The following is a 22,867-nucleotide window of genomic DNA, read 5'->3' as shown; positions in this document are numbered from 1 at the left end:
TGTGCAGAAGAGAAAGGCAGGTTTACTAATAGTCTTACTGATACATCTTACTATTAGTTTGGGTGGATTCTCCATCAGGATGTCAGTGCAGTTGGTAACCTGTTCTCCCCCGCCCCCTTTTTTTGGGGGTGCTGTGTGTTTGCAGCATTTAAAGTTCATATTTCAGATTTTTTTTTCAGACTGATGAAAATAAAAAAAAACTTCATTCTGCAGGTAAATCTGACCATTCCTCCTGAGGTAATCTAGATTTTATATCCACCTGGTGTCAGGTGGTCACAGTACAGTCCAGGATGGGATACAGTTCAGTGGCCTATTTTGTAATGAATTAGTCTAAATGAGCTATCTCCTAAGGATGAAACTGGACAATGAACATACTGAGCAAATGTTTTTTTCTCCTAACTGATCTGTCAATATGAATTACATTTGGAGCTGCCAAACATTTTTTTTAATCCTCTTGGGAATGGCAGCTTCCCTCAAGCAGAAAAATAATTGGACACACTAATATTTGTTTGAATTCAGTGGCATTGTGCAATGTTTAGATCTTTGTGCTCCACTTCATCTTTATTTAATGTTTGCAAATATATAAGGCTCGTCAGATCTTAATCTGGTTCACAAAGCTTCCAGTATATTTCTTGAGCACTGTTATAGGCAAGCAGGATTTCACTCCGGACAAGTGTTTCATTGGCTCAGAAATGTACTTTTTGGCAGGGGGGTGGGTGGGTGCTGGGATTCAGATATATAGACTCAATTACCTGGCTAATTTGTATTTACGTCAGGAGAGAACTTGTGAATTAAGTGCCATTTTGGTTGGAGCACCTCTAACATAGGGAAATTTGAGGAATGGTAAATTTTGGTAGGGAGCTTGGTATCAATTGGGTCTGATGGCACAGTGCTAAGATCATTACCATCACTAAGATTTGCACAGGTTTCATTTTTATGATAAATTAGTGCATGAGAAATTTGAGAAAGCAAATGAAAATATCCTATTTTGCAGTACATGGTTATTTTAATTGTGCTCAATTTATTGTTGCATACATAGGTAATCGTGTCATTTGTTCAGCCTCTGAAATTCTTCATGGGTAAAATAAAGTTTCTCAAATAAATATAAAATACTTTTTATGTGTCTACTGCATAACTTCAGTGCTAATTCCTTCATTGGGGTGAATCCAATCATCCATGTTCCCGTCACATTTGAGCCGCTACAGCCAGTGCTGATAGGCTGTCTGATTGTGAAGGACATCTTGGCCAAGCACAATCCTATTGTCTTGTAGCTTTTGTACATGAGCCCTTCCAGTTGAGGTTGCTGCAATAGTAATCATGTTGTCACAGCACAGATTGTACAGCCAATCAAGTTTATGCTTGTGCTTTCTACAAGAGTGCCACAAAGACTCATCCCAAGCTTCCACGTGCTTTCTCATTCTGTAATTTTTTTCTTTTTCAATTAACTAATTGCCTTTTGATATTATTTGGACTCTGCTTGATTGACGATTCATGATAAAAGTTTCCCTTCTTATTGCTGGATGTTTTGGGAAATTAACATTCATGCCACATGCCAAGCAATGACTGTCACTCACTCTTGTTGGAGGCATTGAGTGGCATTACATTGTCACCCTGGGATCATTGACCAGAAACTTAACTGGGCCAACCACATAAACACGGTGGTTACAAGTGGAGGTGAGCATTCTGTGACAAATTACTTTCCTAATTCCCCAGAGCCTTTCCAATATCTACAAGGCACAAACCAGGAGTATGCTGGAATACTCCAAGCTTGCCGGGATGAGTGCACCTCCAATGCCCATCAAAGCTGGACATAATCCAGAGCATAGCACTGTACCATGATTGCAGCATGTGCTAAGTACAAGATGCACAGCTGCAGCTTGGCAAGGTTTCTTTATTAGCTGCTCTCAAACTGATGATTTCTACCACCAAGAAAGACAAGGGTAGCAAGCATGTGGGAACACTTACCCCACCCCCCGCCCCCAAGTCGCACACCATACTGATTTTGAAATATATCACTGTTCCTTTATTGTTGCTGCACCAAATTCCTGGGACTCCTTCCCTAATTACATTGGGAGTACCTTAAGCAGAGTGCAGCAATTCAAGAAGATAGCTCACCACCACCATTGGGAATGGCCAATAAATGCTGGCTTCTGCCCATATTCCATGAATGAATTAAAATAAAATGGTTACATTCTTAACACTGCTTCATCTGAGATCAGATAACCCAGAACAGCAGGGTCAAACATGAACTCTCCTAGTATGTCAGTCTGAGAGACTGAGGCATGCCTCAGAAACTTTGACGATGAGCTGTCAGGATGATTTCAGACTTTTTTTTTAAAACGAGCCTGATTTCATCCGTAAAGAATAACTTTGCAATTCTGGGGTAGAATGCAGTGGACAAAATTATCTGATAATTTTTAACTGTTTATAATTTTCCCCCTTCTAGGCTATATACCATTTCCCATCTGTGGGAACCAATAGCTGTCGGACTGTGTGAAGGGAGCCCATTTTGGCTTTCTAACATGTTTGCAATCAAAAACTCATCCACCCTGCATCCTTCTGATCTGTGACATTGAGTGATAAAGCTCCATCAGCTGCACTGCTATTCTGAGCCATTCATCATTGAAATTCAAAAGCTTTTAATTGGAAAATTTGCCATTTTTAATCAAACATTTTCTAGCAATACTAGAAGTTTCTTTTTTTTTAAAGCAGTTACGGAAGGCCATTTCATCTCTAGACCACAAGCATGTTGACTTTGAGGTGATAGTAAATATTTCACCAAGAGCAAAATACTGCAGATGCTGGAAATCAGAAATTTAAAAAAAAAATGCTGGAAATACTCAACAGGGTCTGGCAGCATCTATAGAGAGAAAGAAAAACAGGGTGAATGTTTCAGGTTGATGACTTCATCAGAAACAAAAGAATGAACGGTCATTGATCTAGAAGGTCAAATGTTTCCCTGTCCACAGATTCTGCTAGACCTAAGTATTTCAAGCATTTTCTGTAAGTATTTTTCCTTGTTTGGCACCTCCTCTATTTTTGCACAATGGCAAGTCTGTTCTTGACCTGTTTTAAGATTTTTTTTATCCATTCATGGGCTGTGGGAGTTGCTAGCTAGGCCAGCATTTATTGCCCATCCCTAATTGCCCTTGAGAAGGTGGCAGTGAGCCACCACCGCCTTGAACCACTGCAGTCCATGTGGTGTAGATACGCTCAGTGCAGTTAGGGAGCAAGTTCCAGGAATTTGACCCCAGCAATAGTGAAGGAATGGCGATATATTTCCAAGTGAGGATGGATTTGGGTTTTTTTTTTAATGGCATCTATTTGCGTAGCAAACTTGTACAAGCTCCTATATCAATGCATTAAATGGATTGAATTGATATTACATGATTATATATGTTGTAGTTTGGCAAAATAAATCCCAGGTAAACAACAATCTCAAATTGAGCACGGGACACAGCATTTATATTCCTGTATCCAGGAACTGATGCACAAGTGGTTGTTTATTTTTGTACATTTGCTTTTCTGTCCACATTTTCTTTCACTTTCATTTCCCTTCCCAACTTGGCAGAATGCTCAGTAACTTTCCACCACTTCCCCTTGGACAACATGACATTTGCACTGCAGACCATGCTATAATACTAATTCAGTCCCACAATGTTGAACATTTTATTGAGGGGTGCATAACTGATCGTTATTAGCATTGTAAAAGTCTCCCTGATTGTACTTGATCATGTCTCACTAGAAATAATCATCATTATATGTTCAGCTTTTCAAAGTGCATAATTATTCTGAGCAGTGACCAAGTTAACTAATGCCTGTGTTATTGATTAGTGCAATATCCCGTGCTATCGACATCTTCTGGGCTATGTGTCAAAGCAGAATCAGATGCCTGTAACTGTACACTTAAAAAAAAAATGATGAGTTCATGTTTTATCATGTAATTCCAGAGTTTGGAGTATGCAGTGCCGCCTGGCAGACTGTAACCTCAGGACATAGCACTGATATAAAAAATAAATGACTGCATAACTTATTTAAAGTCCTGTTCTCTAATACAGTTTGTATTGATTTTTCTGAAAGGCTTTTGTGGCCTCTGGAACCAATCTATCTCTGCAGTTTTTTCCGGCAAATTGGCATGGAGAACAGCGACAAACACCCACACGGGAGTATGTGGACTTTGAGCGTGATGTAGGCAAGGTAAGAAACTAGTCCTGACATTCTTCTGAGTGGGAGAAATCCAGAAATTCTAGATTGCACATGGCTATATAGGTGCTTTTTAAAAATGTATTTAATATATGAATTTGAACTAGGAAATGTTTTACACTACCTGAATATTTGCTCAAATGTGCTAAATGTTTACAGTATGGGAAGCAATTAAGAAAGCTAAAATTGTTAGATATATAGCCAGAATAACAGATACAAATCCCTCTGGGATTGTGCTGAGACTAGTGTGCTTGTTGGACAATGATAATGCATGCAGTTCTGGTAATTATGATATAAACATGATTTGCAAGCATTGGTGAGGGTACAGAGAAGACCAAGTGCATGTTAATGAGCTACAATGAGAGACTTGATCAAATTTTACAAATGGAATAATGCAAGTATATTGACTTGATTAGAATGAATTGAGTACATTATTCTAGAATTATGACTATGGTATCAAAGGTCATAAATATGAAATAGCAAAAGATGAACTTAAATTGGATAATAAAAAATCCTAAAATGGCTACAGAGCAGGAGGCAGTTTCAGCCTGTCATGTGCATACCAATTCTCTAAAGGAGCAACTCAACTAGTCCCACACCCCTGCCTTTTCCCCATGGCCCTGCAAATTTCTCAAGATAATGATCCAAGTTCCTTTTGAAAGCCATGGTTGAATCTGCCTGCAGTACGTTCCTGATCCTAACCACTTGTTTTAATGAAAAACACCCTTTTCCCCCATGTTGCCTTTGGTCCTTTTGTCATTCACTGTAAATTGGTGTATTCTGGTTCTTGACCCTCCTAGCTACTGTCCTGACTGCTCCTGATTTTGAGCACCACCATCAAATCTCACCCCAACCTTCCTTAATAAGGATGAACCTTTTCCAATCTATCCATGTAACTGAAATTCCTTATGCCTGGAAGAATTATCAATTTTTTTTTGTGTCCAGCCTAATGTCTTCACATCCTTCCTAAATTGTGGTGACCAGAGTTGGTGAAAAGGACAGAATACTCCAGTTGAGCTGAACCAGTGTTTTATAAAAGTTCACCATGAATTCCTTGCTTTTGTACTCTCTGCCTCTATTTATAAAGCCCATAATCCCATATAGCTTGACCTGTTTCTCACCCACTACCTTCAATGACCTGTGCACATATACCCCCAAGTCTTTTTGCTCCTGTACCCCTTTTTAGAATTGTTTCCTTTAATTCATATTGACTTTCCTCATTCTTCCTACTAAAATGCATCACTTACATTAAATTTCATCAGCCATGTGTCCACCCATTCCAGTAGCCTATGCCCTCTTGAAGTTTCTCACTATACTTTTCACAGTTCACAATAGTTGCAAGTATTGTGTCACCGGTACAACTTGTAATTGTTTGCTGTACACAAGTCTAGGTGATTGATATAGATCAAGGAAGCAATGGTGTTAACCTGACCCCTGGGGAGCCACACTATATACTTTCCTCCAGTCTGCAAATCAACCATTCACCACTACACTTCCATTTCCTGTCATTCAATCAACTTCATATCCATGCTTCCATTGTCCCTTTTATTCCATGGACTTTGACTTTGCTGACTAGCTTATTATTTGGCACTTTATCAAATGCCGTTTGGAAGTGCACATGCACCACATCGACAGCACGACCCTCATCAGAAAAACTCAAGCTGGTTAAACATGATTTTCCCTTAACCATTCCAAATGTTTGGGACTACAGAAACTCCTTCCTGTTCCCCTAATGAATAGAATCCACGACTACAATTGCTTTCCCAAACTACTTACTGCACCCCTGTATAGCCGAGTCACCTGTGGTGATTTGGACTTGGCTTGAGCTGCACTCCAAGGAGCCATCACTTTCAGAACTGAATATCGGTTGGAGAGCAAGCTGCACTACCTGCCTGGTCCTCCTTGACTGCGTGTGGTCACCCACGCCCTCGCAGCCTGCATACCTTTAAGCTCTGGGGTGAAATATACCCAGAAACGTGCTACCCATGAAACACTCAACCTTGTGGATGCAAGGCAGGGACTCCAGATGCAGTTCAGGTTCAAACCTGTGCTTCAGCTGACCATGCTTCCTGCACATGTGGTTGTTCAGGATGTGAAAAGCATCCTGGAATTCCCATGTAGAACATGCACTCCATGGGACTGTGATGCCCTCACCTACCATGCCTCTATTGGACTATTAACTAATTTAACAGGAATAAGCTGAAGATTTAAATGGGCTGGCCAATCAGCTGCTTCCCATGTGCTGACATCACTATTTTATAGGGAATTAATTTAAATGCTTTACTTGGCTCTTATTATCTTTATCCCTCAGACTTTAACTGAGAAATTCAGACCCCTTTAGTGTTAATATCCCTTGCTGTTTAATTTAACTTCCCCTAGATCTGATTACTTGAATACTAATTATGATAAATATCAAATTGGCTTTAGTTTTTATACGACTAATTGATCCAGTCTTTATAGTTGATTAACTTAAATTAAAAGCTTAACAGTATACTTACCTGAAGTGAATCCTTGTCTTATGATATTGTCCGATTTATTTTTCCTCCATTCAGTTAACACTCATGGCTTGATCAGAGCTGTTTCGATCCCCAGCCTCTCCTTTTATGCTCCTCTTGCATAAAATGTGACTAATTGGAATAATCTCTGTCATTAGTGATCAGAACAAAGTTGCATGCAAAGCTAGGAGAATTGTAACAAGGCGGGGGGGAGTGGAAATGAGATTTGGTGTATTGAATGCCATTCCTCATCCTACACTTTTTTCTCATCTTTTTAATGTAACTTTAAATCCATAGTAATTCGGGGAACTAAAGTAGCATCGCTGCTGATACAAGTTTGATTTTGTGACATTCTTTGTATTTCTTAACATTTTTATAAAGGCACTTAATTAAAGTAAATTAAGATATTCTAAAATAGCTTGTACAGTTTCTGGATGATAGTAAACATTGAATCTTGAATTCCAGAAATGACTAATTTTAGTTGTTAAAAATCAGTCTGTCTCAGCAGCCAGTGATCCAGTTTTGGTCAGTACTAGGTGATTCCTAGAAATAAAAGTTTTTTTTATATATCTATCTCCTGACCTAGAAAAGGAGAATGACTCCTTTGCAGGTCAATGAGAACTGAGTTTGATTGTAGAATACATTAATGTCAAATATGTTAAGTATTTAATGTATTTATATAAATACTAAAGAGATGGGTGTAGTTGCAGTGGAATATCCGTGTTCTCATTCTTAACAACTCTACTTCAATGGCAAACAATTACAGCTTTGAAATTTGCACATATTTGCTTTCAAGGATTTGGGCTACCTAATCTTGCCTTGGTTGTGGGTGGATCTCTAGATTCCATTATACGGGCTGAAATTAGAAAGTACATAAAAAGCATGGGTTAATCTGAGACAGTCAGTATGAAATTGTAATGGGTATATTGTATTTGACAAAGTTAATTGTGTTCTGAGGAAATGACAATTTACAACAAGTAAGAAGCAATAGTGATGAGGAAAAACTTTTTCACGCAGTGAGTGGTTAAAATTTGGAGTGCTCTGAGTGTGTGGTAAAGGCAGGTTCAATTAAAGCATTCAAAAGGGAATTGGACTGTTATTTGAAAGGGTTACGGGGAGAAGGTGGGAGAATGGAACTGGGTGAGTTGCTCATGCAGACATGATGGACCAAGTGGTGGCCTCCTGTGCCTTAGCTGTCCCTGGTAAATTTGATGCCATTTAAGGTGGCATGCAAGTGTTTGATTATGCTGGTGCACGTTGTTATTAAAGGAACTGCATTCGTGCAAATAGAGATGGCTATGCAAAAAATTGGTAATAGAGGGTAACTGGTTATTCCTTTAGGATGTGGGTAGTGGTGTTCCCAAAGAATTTCTGTTGAAATTTCTTACTTTCTATAAGTGATTTGGTCAAAGGCACATGAGGAATTGTATTGAATTTCATTTATGATGTCATATTGAGCATCAGCAAATGGAGGAAGATTACAGGAGGACAATAAGGACTGCTTAAGAGTTGTGATGAGTGGCAGATGTAATTCAGTGTTGAATGTGAAATAACAATTGGGGTGTGGGGACAGAACAGTGGGAAAGGAAATTTACCTAAACAGCAAGACTCTTAAGCATGGTGAATCCTTATAGGAAGAATTTTAGAGCTATGTAAAAGGTATAGTAAAGATTCAGTAGAATTATGCCAGGAATCAAGGTTTTTGCTATGAAGAGACACTGAAAAAAATGCGTCTTTTCTCTGGGGACAGGGATTGAGGGAATTCAGTTTTACAAGATTATGGAAGATTTCGATAGGCAAATAATGAATGATCTAGCTGTGGATTATCACTTGGAGAATGAAAGGAAAAAGGTTTGACTTCACTGAAAGATGATATAATGGAATAAATAGCTATTGAGACAGCTTCTAACGTTCAAGATAATTATTTGAAAAGGAAAAAAATTAAAATTATATCTGGTCCAAGTAATGTGAACTGGCTAGCTTCAGTTAGGATTTAAATGTTCAATGGACTATATTGTATTTTCTACAAAATCAAACCAAATAATGTCTTCAATTTGGTATCATCTTCAGGGGATGCAAATTGGATGACAGGTGTTATACAACATGTAAAAATAGTTCTTCAGTGAGATGGTTAAATCTTTGTGTATACCACAGATATTGAAAGAGCACACTGAGCTTGTGGGGACATTGCTTCCTACTTTGGATTACGGGTATTGTCTGTTCACCTTTTAGCTTTTAAACAAGTGTCTTTGTGCCATTTATTTTAAATCTGGAAACAATTTCATGCCATACATTTTGATTTGTGACCTAAGGGCACTTTGTAGTTGAGGTCTTGAGTGCAACAGCTAAATGTTTCATTTCAAATTGAGTAAAGTGGTGCCCCTATAACTGATTTCATCTCTGTCCGATCAAAAATACAATTACTTCAGAAAAACTAATGTTGCATACTTTGTTCGTTTATGTTTTACTGTTAACACTCATTTATACCCCATTTGAACTAGCTGTACTGAATTGATTCTGTTCTTAGTAGAAGTAGGACAACTGAAATTAAGAACCAGCAACACTATGTTCACAACTCAACCTAGCTTTCTTTGCTGCTTATGAACTTATTTTGCACAATTCATAATGGGTTCTGTTTCTGTTGAAGTCTCTAAAATTACACTGAAGTTGGGAAGGATTTAAGCTTAGTTATCTCTAAAGTACGAAAATACTGTACCACAATGTACACTCATTTGGGTACAGCCATTAACCTACTGTGGTATCAGTAAGCCAGTACACCACCAAGAACTGAGTCTTGTGTTGTAAAATACAGGAGGGTACTAACATGCTAATGTTCGTCAATTGTGTAAAAGCTAGAGTGGCCTTGACTGGCAAACTGGGCACTACAACAGAATAACGTATTTTTCACCAGTCTGTTGGTCACAATATTTCACTATTTGGATCTTTTTCTCCTCCCTCTTCATTTGTCATCTTTCCCTCCCCAAAAAAGTTCTGTGGAAGGCAAAGAGGATAGGAACTCATTATGCCAGTTATTATGGATAATGCAAGGAGAACTTTAAGTTTAGTGGAACAACATTTAGTTGGGTTCTATAACAGGTGAGCAATTGCTCAGCTGGACTACCTCCTATATGGTGAAGATGAAAACATGCCTTATGGTGTCATGTTATTTTTTTTGTGTAACAAGGCTGTTCACTGTTCTGTACATAAATGAATATATTCATTGATGCGAGTCTCCTTTTAAAACTTTTTTTCCTGTCTGTTGGCAGATTTGAACAAAATTTTGTAGTGCCAGCTGATACAGCTGTTTCAAGCAATTAAATGAACAGTTGTAAATACTCATAAGTAATATCTGGCTTTGACCATGTATCCTAAGATGTATATCCATTTGCTGTTAGTTTACTTTTTTGAATTACATTTCCAAACTGACTGATCTTGCCAGCTGTAATTTTTGCTCTGGAATCTTAGTATAATGGAATGAGAGGTGCTTGATAATTGGCTAATAAACTGTTGACCTTGTGGGTTGAATAATCTGCAGGGGAAAATAATGAAAGTAGATTGAAAAGAAAATGTTGTATTTTGTGAAGTTGAGCGAATGCAAATGCCCTCAGGAGCTGAATTCTTGGTTTCATGGTGTGGCTGTCTTGATAAGTCAACATTTTGGTATGTAAAGTGTGGTTAATTACTGAAGTAATCAAACAAAATGAGACTTGTTTTAATATTTCTAGTCTTGTGTGTTTGGAATCTGAATGGGTCATGATGTATTCAGATGGTTCATTTGTTCACAAGAGAAGTTGAAGAGAACCACTACATGCTTATTGGCAGCACAATAAGAAACATTATAGAAATCCAAGTGCAGTGCTTGTTTACTAATGTTGAGTAACTTAGGGCGGCCTATTTGACTAAAACTGTAAACTTGCACATACAGCATTATGGTTAGAAGTTTTAGATTCTAGATATACTGCAGGATGACTTTCTCATTATTGCAATTCTCTTTTTTTTCAAAAACATGCAATTTGTATTTGGCATTCTATTTTGCTACCTCTTGATTGGGCTGGGCTGAGGCATTTCAGGTCCTTAATAGCTGTTTCTTAGAAAATACACCATCTTTTGGGCAGAGTTATTTCCAGAAAAGCACATCTGATTTAGTTTAGTTACCAAATTGCAACTTCTTATTTATTGCTGATTGAGGAAGCTTTCCTTTGTTTTAGGAATTTTTTTTTTTGCTGTGCTTGATCTTGTATTTGTGCTGCTGCCCCTTCTAAGCTAATTGTGGAAAGATGAGTTTGGAGTTCGCCTGGCAACTTCTGTTCTTCTCTCCTCCCCCCCCCCCCCCCAAAAAAAACAAGAAAAAGAAATCTCCAATTAATGAAACATGAAGCCTTTGGAAAACGACTTGTCATTAGCTTATCAACAATTTTGTTTTGTCTCAATTATTGTAACCAATGCCTTATCTTTTGACTTCCCATTAATTCAGGGTGTTCACTCTGGTCCACCCTATTAATTCGTCATCCAATCCTGCCAAGTGTCACCTTTGATTCCACTCTGCATTTGGAGTTTGGATCCTTTTGGATTGTTCACATTCCGTATACAGAGTTTCAGTTTCTCATGTAGTTTCCAGGGCTATTGCATCTGGATTTGCGCTATACCACTTGAGGCAATGACAACATTGCTCCTTTTTCGGGTGTTTTAGAGATCTAAGAAGATGCTCCCTCTTGCCTTTGGCTCTTCCATTTATCAGTATTCATGAGCTCACCACATCACCTGATGTCAATGGAATCTGCATTGTTAAAGCTCGTGGAATCAGAAAAAAAATTTGGCACAACCATATGAAATATTGGGACAGATAACTAAATGCTGGATCAAAGTGGTAGCTTTTAAGAGGCTACTTAATGGAGGCAAGAAAGGTGGGGAAAATTAAAGCTTGAGGCCTAGATGGCAGAAGACATGGTTGTCAGTCATGTAATGAAGGAAATAAGGGTGCATAAGAGACCAGAATAGAAGGAATGCAGTGTTTTCCTGAGAATTGTAGGGCAGGAGGAGATTAAGAATGGAGTGGGTGATTAGGAAAAAGAGGATGAGGGAAAAGATGGAGTAGTGCCAATCACAGAATATTACAGTGCAGAAGAGGCCCTTCAGCTCATCGAGTCTGCACTGACACGTGAAGCACTGGTCCGACGCACTACGAATAGTAAGGAACTCGGGTCAAGTATTGCCAAGCCACATACTACCGAGTGGGAAAGCTCAAAAACCGAACAGAGCCTCTCACAATCACCTAGTGGGTGACTCAATGCAATATCAGGCCAAACCCTTCTTTCAGTGGCCCAGCACATAATGGGGAGGAAACTGAAGATAGCTCCCACTAAAACGATATAAGGGCAGAACAATGACAGAAAAAGCCACAAACAACTTGCATTTATATATATTCAAAAAATTCTTCACAGCACTAAAATACATGGCTGATGAAGGTACAATTTATTAAAAAAAAAGTTAGTTGAAGTAATTTACCTTGTGAATATGTTTATAAAGTATTGGAGGTTAGGGGAAATATTTTTTGATATGGAATGCTGTTATGCCATGAAGCTCCCCACCAGAAGCAGTGGTAATAGTTGAATCAAAACATGATCAATATTTGAAACATATATTGGACTGAGTATGGGTTGGGACTAACTGGATTGCTCTTTCAGAAAACTGAGAGCACAGATGGCCTCCAGAGCTATAAAATTCTGCAATTCTACTTGGCTGAATTGTTGAAGAGTGATACCAAGTTTATCATACAGTATAAAGAAATCTCAGGCACAAGAGTACACATTACATTAATGACCTATGTGAGCAAGCCATAGGGGGACAGAGCCAGTAAGACAATTAAACTGTGTTAAAAGCAAAATACTGTATATGCTGGAAATCTGAAATAAAAACATAAAATGCTGGAAAAACCCAGCAGGTCTGGTAGCATCCGTGGAGAGAGAAGCAGTGTTAACATTTCAAGTCCATATGATTTCATTAAACTTATTTATTGTCATTAAAACACTGATGTTGCATTTAGTGGGATCCAAATAGGGCGGAGAAGCAAAAAGAATGGGATGGAAAGGGTGACCCCTCAGTTCTACTGAAAAGTTGTCAATTTGAAATGTTGACTTTTCCTCCGCAGATGCTGCCAGACCTGAGTATTTTCAGCATTTTCCTTTTTTTTAAAACGAGCAAGGCTGGTTAACAAAATAAGTGCAAACAAAGCACTGGTGTGAATTTCTACATGAATAGAATTAAAAAGCAGATGTGTTAAACTTGTTTGAAACCTTGGTTGGATCACACTTGGAGTACTGTACACGGTTCTGGTTTCCATATTTGAGTGACACTGGAAATGGTCTTTTTTTAAAAAAAAATTTACTTGGATGATATCAGAACAGAGGGCTTTGTAGCTATTAGGAAAGTCTGGGCTCTTTAGAAGAGGGATGGCTAAGGGATGACTAATGGAAGTTGCTAGGTTTTGGCAAGGTAAATGTAGTGAAGATGTTATCTCTTGTGGAGAAACACCAAAACTAGTGGCCATAACTATAAGGAAAGTCACTAAAATTCAATGAGGAATTCAGGAAAAACTTCTTTATCCAGAGTGATTAAAATATGGAACCTGCTACCACAAGGAGCAGTTGAGAAGTGTCCTCAGTCCAACCATTTCAGCTGCTTTATCAGTGACTTTCCTTCCATCATAAGGCCAGAAGTGGGGATGTTCACAGTGATGCATAATGTTCAACACCGTTCTCAACTTCTCAGATACTGAAACAGCCCATATCCAAATGCAGCAATGTCTGGGCAATATCCAGGCTTGGGATGCCAATTGACAAATAACATTTGTGCCACTTAAGTGTCAGGCAAAGACCATCTCCAACAAGAGAATGTTACCATCACCCCTTGACAATCAATGGAATTACCATCACTAAATCCCCACTATCAACATCCTGGGAGTTATGGTTAACCACAAACTGAACTGGACTAGCCATATACTGTGGCTACAAGAGCAGGTCAGAGGCTAGGAATCCTGCAGAGAGTCACTCACCTCCTGACTTCCCAAAGCCTGTCCACCATCTACAAGACAAGTCAGGAGTGCAATGGAATACCCTCTACTTGCCTGGATGAGTACACCTCCAACAACACTCAAGAAACTCAACACCATCTAGGACACAGCCTGCTGGATTGGCACCCCATTCACAAACATTCACTCCCTCCACCACGACGCACAATGGCAGCAGCGTGTACTATCTAAAAGATGCAAGAAATCATCACGGCTCTTTGAGAGCACCATCCAAACCCATGACGGCTACTACCTGGAAGTTCCCCTCCAAACCACACACCTGACTTGGAAATATATTGCCACTCCTTGTCGCTGGGCCAAATTCCTGGAATTCCCCTGACAGCACTGTGGGTGAACTGCGGTGGTTCAAGAAGGCAGCTCACCACCGCCTTCTCAAAAGCAATAAGGGATGAACAGTAAATGCTGGCCTAGCCAGCGATGCCCACATCCCATGAATAGAGGAGTTACATAGATACATTTCAGAAAAAGCTAAATAAGCACATGGCGAAAGGAATAGGTGGATGTACTGATGGTGTGAAAAAGGTTGGAGGGGATTTGTCACATAAATGCTGGCATAGACTAGTTGGCCAAATGACCATCTGTTTGATATACAAAATACCAAAAAATTCCACACTCCCATTCAACAGAATTGATGTATGGTTCAATCTGTTGAATCCCAGTGGATCGGCCTTCAGTTTTGTATTAAGTGAAAGCTGAGGAGCTCCCATTCCCACATGAATGCATCTTTGTAACCTGATATGCCTACAGACATGGTCCATGTCAAAATGCCAAATTAAAACACACTAAAGCAGTAAGTGTGGAAAAGTCTTTATTCAATTTGTTCACTCCTTACAATGGGCTCTCCTTGTAAAAGACTGAAAGATTGAAAAATGTTAGGAGTTAGCTCTGGAAAAACTCAATCCTTTTTCTGTTTAGTGTGCTGTCTTTGGACCTGTGTGATACAGTCCAAACATCAGTGCAGTCAAACATATTTTTAGTGTTTTCGTGGTGCAGTGTGAAATCCTGGAGCATCTCTACAGCCTTGGCAGAATCGGTTAAGGAAACAGGAGGACGAGCAGATGGGCATTCATTGGACTCTTCAGGGTCAGTGGCCTCCTCAGGCTCCATGATTTCATACTTTTCTGTGGTCTAATTCCGCTCTAGTCGGCACAATCATATGACAAGCTTAGACAAGTTTGGCTAATCCAGAATTACCAGTGCAGAATTTCGGTTTATCACGGGCATTGTTCTATGGGATTTGCTGGTGGGAATGGTTGACTTTGACATGTTTGGAATTTCATGTCATCCGAGTTTGACTGATTGCAATTTCACTAACTATTTAGTCACTACAAACAAACGTTCCTTAGAATCAGTTGCCAGTATTAGACTCACAACGGAGTTGTGGAGGACAACCTTGAAAACCTTTGTCCTTGTGTAGATCGGTTGTGCCAAATGGCCTGTTTGCAATATGCAATATAAACTTATCTGCCTGCATTCTCTAATGTAAAATTGTTTGGGAATGCTGATGTAACAGTGCTCTTCAATGTTTCCATTTGCATTCCTAAACAGTTACATTGTGCTCTTGTTATCACCTATGCAGTTGGTAAAGTGGAGTTTTTTAAAAAAAACCCAAGAGTGAAACTTTAAACAACTGTCAACACAAAATTATTAGTTGTATGTTTGATGTGCAACTCTAAATTCTGGAATCAGACCACTAGTTCTCGACGTTTTACATTAAACTAAATGAAACATTTTATTAATTTACACAGGTTAAAATATAGGCATGCAGGGCTACAAATGACTGCTATCATAACTTTTAACTAATTCCCAAACTAATCTCCATTAAGGCAATAGCAACCCATAGACTTAACTAAACACCAGGTAAAGCATTTTCACCGTACAAATTCAAAATGTTAAAAACAAAAAACTGCGGGGATGCTGGAAATCCAAAACAAAAACAGAATTACCTGGAAAAACTCAGCAGGTCTGGCAGCATCTGAATTTCTTTTCACTGTGGAGCCAGTTGGAGGCTTGCAGCTGCTTTTATCTTACTTTGCCTCTGCCTGCACACCTGAAAACTACTGAAGTTATACCTACCAGTCCCATTGAATGTTAATTCTCATTGTATTAACAACCTCTTTGAACTTTACCTTTTTAATAATGAAACCCCTTTCATAATACCAATTTTATTAGTAATATAAACATATTACTTGGTAGCTGCTAGAAAGGTGTCAATTTTCACCCCACTTCTTGAATGTTCTATTTCAAAAAAATGTAAATGCACACTATCTCTTATATATCAAAACTAGTACATATCAAAGCACCTAGACTAACTGCTTTAATCCAATTAAGACATACCCCCAGACAGACCAAACCTCTATTTTAAAAGAAAAATATTTTCCAAAATATTATATACATTAATAGCTTCATGACAACTCTTCAGTATTTTTACAAAGGCTACGTGAATTTGTGCTGCAGCACTAGGGGGAGTACTTCAGTACTCCACTTGCACAGATGCAGTGTCAGGCTGTTCAAAGTGAGAGAAATGTTTTTAAGTGTAGCTCTGCTTTCTGTTGCTGAATTATGCGTTTTTTTTTGCAAGCTGCTATCATATGATTGTCCTTTACAACAAATCAGTTAATAGGAAAAAATGCCACTCAGAATGACCATTTTAACAGCAAGGTACTTGTAATGATAAAAGTAGATTTTTCCCCAGCAGCCAGTTCGTTTGGGTGAGAGCCAATCTTGGAAACCAAAATCAAATGTGGAGTTTCACCATGGTAGAAATCAATAAAATAGTTTAGAATAAAATAAGAAAAAAAGCCATCACCCAATTTGGGGCTCCAAGCCATGATTCTGGGATTGAATCCTGTTCTCTACCAGCAGCTTGCCAGGGTGTATAGGAATTCCCCACGCACAACTTTTCCAATTTGTTCCAATAAATCAAAAGAAAAATATTGTCTTGTGGTTGAGGTTGCAGTATTAACCTGGCCTTTTTGTAGTGTTAAACTGGCCTGGGAGCAAAACGGCCTACACCCACCATCTTGGTGGGAGAATCTGCACGTGCACTTAGGCTGCAACAGTTCCTGATGCTCTACCAGTTGGTGGCAGGTGTAAACAGTATTTTATAAATGATCTGGAAGAGAGTACAGGTAACTTCAGATGACATCAAATAATACTTTATAATATGAGTAACCACTTCAGGAGAACTCGGACTCTTTGAAGAGATGAACAAACAATTGCCAAATGGCTTAAAGAAGTTAAGTACAAAGTGGTGTACTTATGGACAAAAAACAGAGATTACTTAATTAATGGCAATTTATTGCTAACCGAACAGCAGGAAGAGAATCGCTAGCCGAACAGCAGGAAGAGAATCTTGAGGTATAATAGATGCTTCAAGACCTCAAGCTATTGCCTAGAAGAAGTCAACGAAAGCTAATGGAATGTTGAATTGCTGAAAAATAGACTAAATTAAATGGAAGTAAACATACTGTCATCGGGAGTATTAGGCTACAGAAAGTATTTAGTGTATTTTTATCCATGCTTCTGAGGATATAACTGAGCTGGAAAACATCACCAAGGACTACTACACTGAAATATCACTGGCCAGTATGCACAAGACCCTCTCTCTCACGCCCTTCTTTGCCAACAACTATTTCTTAACTCATGGCCTAACATCAGGCAGGTAATGAAAGATTGAGATGTATCTGAGTTTCCAGAATCATTTTAAACAGTTTCGCACACCTAAGTCACAATCCATATGATGGCAAGCAGTTTCTTCACATTCCCTATTTTAAAGAAAATGATGTGCCACCTCAGTGACCTGAGAATTCTACTAGGAAAATGTGCCAGCTACTGCAGAACTACTTACAGTTGAGAAAGTGCTGAGTAGTAGGAGGAGTTTGGTAAGAAAGTACATTACTGTAGTCCCCAAGGGGAATTGAGGTGTCTATACCAAAAACAGTAACAAGGCACACAGATTTTTTCTTGAAGAATGTTTTTGTCATTGGCATGATATATGTGGCTGGATTTGGGAATGTCTGTAAAAGAAAATGTAGTAATGTTTTCCCTCCATGGGAGTCTTGATAGGTAATCCTGGTGGAGAGGTGTATTGCAAATTAATGAAATTATACAATAGCTCAAGGGGGTCTATGATGGCAGGATCCTAGCACAGTGCTTCTTCCCTAGTGGCTTCAGAATCATTAGATTCTATTTAGTCACAATGTGGGTGGCAGAATCAGCCTGCTCTCCATCACCCTTCAGTTCATTGTCTTCAAAGCACAAGTACAGAGCAATCTGTCCTTTTTATAGATGAGGATACAAAAACTTAAAATGCACATTGGCAGCAGTAGTTTTGCAGCTTTGGACAAATTGGAAGATAAGTCTCAAATTTAAATGGTTCTTCTACAGCAAGTTTCACTAAATGCAAAATCCCTAGGCAGTGGACTAGTTTCTGCCCAGCTTAGCATTTTAGAAGCATTGGGAATTGTTCTCTGATCCAACTGGTTTCCCTATGAGTTTAATTCACCCATCAACTTCTAAATATAATGTATACAGCTTATATTGGATTCAGTTAACAGTGGCAAGTGGAGAAGACATCCTTTTAGCCAGTGTGTCAAGTTTTGGGGAGGCCAGTAGGCATGAGTTTAGAGACTACAGGCTACATGTACTTTCAAGCTGCACAAACAAGGATCTGAGTGCTAGCTTCAAGTTTATTAATATAGAACCACCAGGACAAATCGCTGCCTCTTGGCAGTTACTGATGAGACTAAAAATGAAGTTTCACTGAGTAGCGATTGCAGCTATTCTGTAGTTGGCACAAAGTTGAAATGTAATGAGACTACCACCTTGAGAGAGTATGACTGCCTAAATTCTTCATGCCTGAGTAGTAATAACACTGAGATAAAAGCAAAAAACTGCGGATGCTGGAAATCCAAAACAAAAATAAAAATACCTGGAAAAACTCAGCAGGTGGTTGTGTTCACGGGAAGAAACTATTTTGCATTGATATAAGCTATAACTCACCCATATGATTTCAAAACATTGTTTCTCATTTTAAAAACTGGTTTCACTTCACTTGTAATTTATTTTACCAGTTTGCACTTGGACCTTGATGGAAATTTGTTCAGTGATTCATCACTGCAGAATTCTTGTATGTTACACAAATATAGATGAAAAGTACTTAGTGTAATCTCCAGCATCATTAAAATAAATTATCTGGTCATTGTCATTGCTGTTTATGGGACTTTGCTGTATGTAAATTGCCTGCTTTGTTTTCTACATTGCAATAGTGACTATACTTCAAAAGTATTTCAAAGCTTGTAAAGTACTTTGTGAAGTTCTGTGGTTATGAAGGGCACTATATAAATCTAAGTCTTTCTTTATAACTCTACCAGTGGAATTATGCTGTATTCATTGCTTGGTATGATACTCTTGTCGTACATTAGACTGTCATCGATTCAGTGCGAGTGCTGAGAAGGTTTGACCATCTTCGAGTGCAAGAAATAGCAAAGTCTGCCAAATAATCTGTTTTTGATTGCATTTCCTATAAAGAGAGCTGAGGGTGAATTTCAGATTGTAGTGTATTGTGACTTTTTTAATTTGGATGATTAGCAATTTACAATTGTACTTATTCAAATAAAGAAATAAAAATAGCTGCTGGAAAATCTCAGCAGGTCTGGCAACGTCTGTGGAGAGAAAAACAGTTAATGTTTTGAGTCTATATGACTCTTTTTGCTTTCATCAAGGAAATAAAAATTATTGACATAATTTTGTCTTGTGCTAAATATTCTCTTGAGTTTAGTTACTGATTGCTGTGCATCAAACCCTTACTGTATATACCTAATAGTGGAATATACCACCTGCTGCCAAATGTCTTTACAACAGCATCTTGTATTTATATAGCGCTTTTAACATAAAATGCTCCACGACAATTCACAGGGGTGTTATAATCAAAGTTTGACTACACAGCGTATGGTGGGGCAGATGACCAAAAACTTACTCAAATGTATGTTTTAAGGAACATTGTAAAGGAAGAAAGGGAGGGAGAGAGCAGAGAGGTTTAGGGAGGAAATTCCAGCGTTTGGGACCCAGGCAACTGAAGGCATAACTGCCAATGGTGGAACAATTAAAATTGGGTTGCCTGAAAGGCTGGAATTGGATGAAAGATACCTTGAGTGCGGGACTAGAAGAGATTGGAGATAAAGATTTGAAAATGAATGTCATGGACACAAATGTTTCCCCAAAGTCGCCTGTGAACCATGCTTTTGTTTGAGTGTATATTTCACCCTTGGAGTGAGTAATTCCAGTTTTTAAAAAAAAACCCAGCAGCAATGCCTTTTACTTGGAAAGGAAAAGGTTAGTTCATTTCAGGCTAGTGCTGTGGATGTTACTAACACCCCCCCACAAAGACTAGCTACAGAGGAAGCTAAAGTGATACTTAAGTGTGAATCAAGTTCAGTCTATATTGTTCTACGTAGGCCTGGTATTTTTCAAAGTCGAGATGTTGCCGTGTCTGAAGTGAAGGTTTTGAGGTTGGAGGATTGTCTCTGCAGGCTTTCACTGTCGCATTGCCAAAGGTTGCTTTAGCTGAGTCGGTGGAATCGGGTTTACAGGGAGGAGAGAAGGTTCTTTCTATTCTGAAGGTATGGCACTTTTAGCTGCCTTATTGTTTTACAGCAGACCAGTAGCTGTTCTTAAATACCTTTGTCTGTCCCTGGATTGAAGCTTCTTCAACATGGTTCTTGATGGATCTCTGGGTATGCAGCTTCCAATGCTTTTTGCAGGTAAGCCAAGATGGCCACTTATCATGTGACCTGTATAAGTATGCCAAGTCACTTTCCATATAAGGCATTGACACTTCAAAAGGCTTTCTCCCACCTGTGGTTTTCAGCTTTTGTTCTGGCAAAGGCAACATTTACATTCATTATGATGAGGTGTCAACAAAAACTTCGTTATCTCCTGGACGAGACTACAGTGAACCATAATTTAAATTAAGGATTGTCTTTTGTCCTCTTGGAAGAGGAGACCCAGTCTGAAATCCACAATTCTGTCTGGTAGCTTTGAGCCATTTTAAAACAGCATTTAAACTCAGTCCAAGGATTTTTTTAAATGTAACCTTTAAAAGTTTTTCTAAATTTGCAATATCATAGCGGCACACTAACAGTAAGATGGGACATAACTACAAACCAAGCCTCTTTATATTGTATAAATTACATGAATAGGACATAGATTTCGCAGTATGGTTCTTTGAATAAAATAAAGTGACTTGATGCACTAAACAAAAGCTCACTTTTGTTAACTATTTCAAACAAACTAGTGTATGCACAGTGGGAGAGCATTTCATTTTAGGAATGTAGGGATCTTACTGTGAAAATCTGTATCCTGTTGATTTTTTTTATTCAACATAAATTTGTTTTCGATCCTGGCAATCTTTACAGAGTGCATTTCAGATAAGGCAAGGTCCTGCTTAAAATACATTTTAAAACAACCCCTGTCATGAAAATAAATGACCACAATGCCAAACTAACATTGGTAAAGATCAAAAAGTTAGTTATCCGTTATGACCCAATTTGCAGTAAAATAGGTACGCAATTTAATATGATTCTAGAATTTGCAGAGCTACATTTAACACATCTTGAATAATGCATTTAATCAGATTGCACATGCATTTATTTCTCTTTCTGTGCTTACATTCTTGAGTGGGGTCAAAATCTTCAGAATATGAGACTAAACATAATTTTTGATGGAGATGGATGTGGCAAAGAGCAAGATGTGTTCGTTGCTATTGGTATGGTAGACTTGTTGCAGGTGTTCTGATTCTTTTGTCACTGATCAAATAATTTAAACAAAAGTAGAGCATTAAGCAATGAAACCCACCCTTGTGTCAAGCATGGTGTTTACTCAGGTTTCCTTCTAAATGGTTTTTAGCCAATGTGTTTAGAGCAGGTGCTGGAATTGGGAGAGAAACACATTACTGTCTAACTGGACTTTCATTTGTCAAAGCATAAGGGATTGTTGTAAAATGATATGCTTAGTAAGGCAGTGCAGTTAATGCTGTAATTGTAGTGTGCTAATAGGCAAGATTGTGGAACAGTTGTGTATAGTTTAAAGGATTCTGGTATTTTCTGTTTTCCCCACCCAAAAATAATTTGGCTGTCTACATTGACTCAGGAATTTAAAATTAGTTTACTTGCTAGCATCCAGAAAGATTTCTGTTCCAGGCTTCCAAACTCTGTACACCTTATCAACAAGCAGTCACTAGGAATAATGCAGATCATTATCTTAGATGATCAAATAGAAAACCACATACCAAATATGACCCAAATATACCTGGTATTGTAGGCAATGTAAATGGAAGCTCAAAATTATAAAGAAATATTGATTGAATGAATAGGCAGAACTGGCAAATGGATTTCAGCCTAGGTAAATGCAAGGTGAAAGGGAGTTCAAGCAGCCTCCGACCCTGCAGCGACCACGAGACTCCAGCTTCTTTCACCGGCTTTATTCAAGTGTGCAGGGGAGACTGTATCCATACAAACATAGAAAATAGGAGCCAGAGTAGGCCCTTCGAGTCTGCTCCACCATTCATTATGATCAGGACTGTTCATCCAACTCAATAGACTGCTCCCGCTTTTTCCCCATATCCTTTGACCCCTTTCGCCCCAAGAGCTATATCCAACTCCTTGAAAACATACAATGTTTTGGCCTCAACTGCTTTCTGTGGTAGCGAATTCCACAGGCTCACCACTCTCTGGGTGAAGAAATTTCTCCTCATCTCAGTCCTAAATGGTCTACCCCGTATCCTCAGACTGTGACCCCTGGTTCTGGACTCCCCCACCATTGGGAACATCCTTTCTTCATCTACCCTGTCTAGTCTTGTTAGAATTTTATGGGTTTCTGAGATTCCCCCTCATTCTTCTGAAGTCCAGCGAACATTAACCTAACCGACTCAATCTCTCCTCATATGTCAGTCCCGCCATCCCAGGAATCAATCTGGTAAACCTTTGCTGCACTCCCTCTATAGCAAGAACATCCTCCCTCAGATAAGGGGACCAAAACTGCACAATATTCCAGGTGTGGTCTCACCAAGGCTGTGTATAAT

The 22,867-nt window shown here is 38.7% G+C and overlaps 1 protein-coding gene across 4 annotated transcripts in view; it reads left to right on the top strand.

Moving 5' to 3' along the window:
* The window catches only part of cbfb (core-binding factor subunit beta), a 103,888-nt gene that overhangs the window by 852 nt on the left and 80,169 nt on the right, over positions 1-22,867 (top strand). For 3 of the 4 annotated variants that reach the window (XM_041192444.1, XM_041192447.1, XM_041192446.1), the window contains exon 3: positions 4,081-4,197. In XM_041192444.1, coding sequence (XP_041048378.1) covers positions 4,081-4,197 — 117 coding nt within the window. The remainder of the gene's footprint in view (positions 1-4,080; positions 4,198-22,867) is intronic. The other variant, XM_041192445.1, reaches the window with a different exon arrangement.

Source organism: Carcharodon carcharias, chromosome 7 (genome assembly GCF_017639515.1).
Source record: "Carcharodon carcharias isolate sCarCar2 chromosome 7, sCarCar2.pri, whole genome shotgun sequence".
In the NCBI taxonomy this organism is placed as follows: domain Eukaryota; kingdom Metazoa; phylum Chordata; class Chondrichthyes; order Lamniformes; family Lamnidae; genus Carcharodon; species Carcharodon carcharias.
Note: the sequence above shows the minus strand (reverse complement) of the source record. Positions and strands in the feature narration are given on the sequence as shown.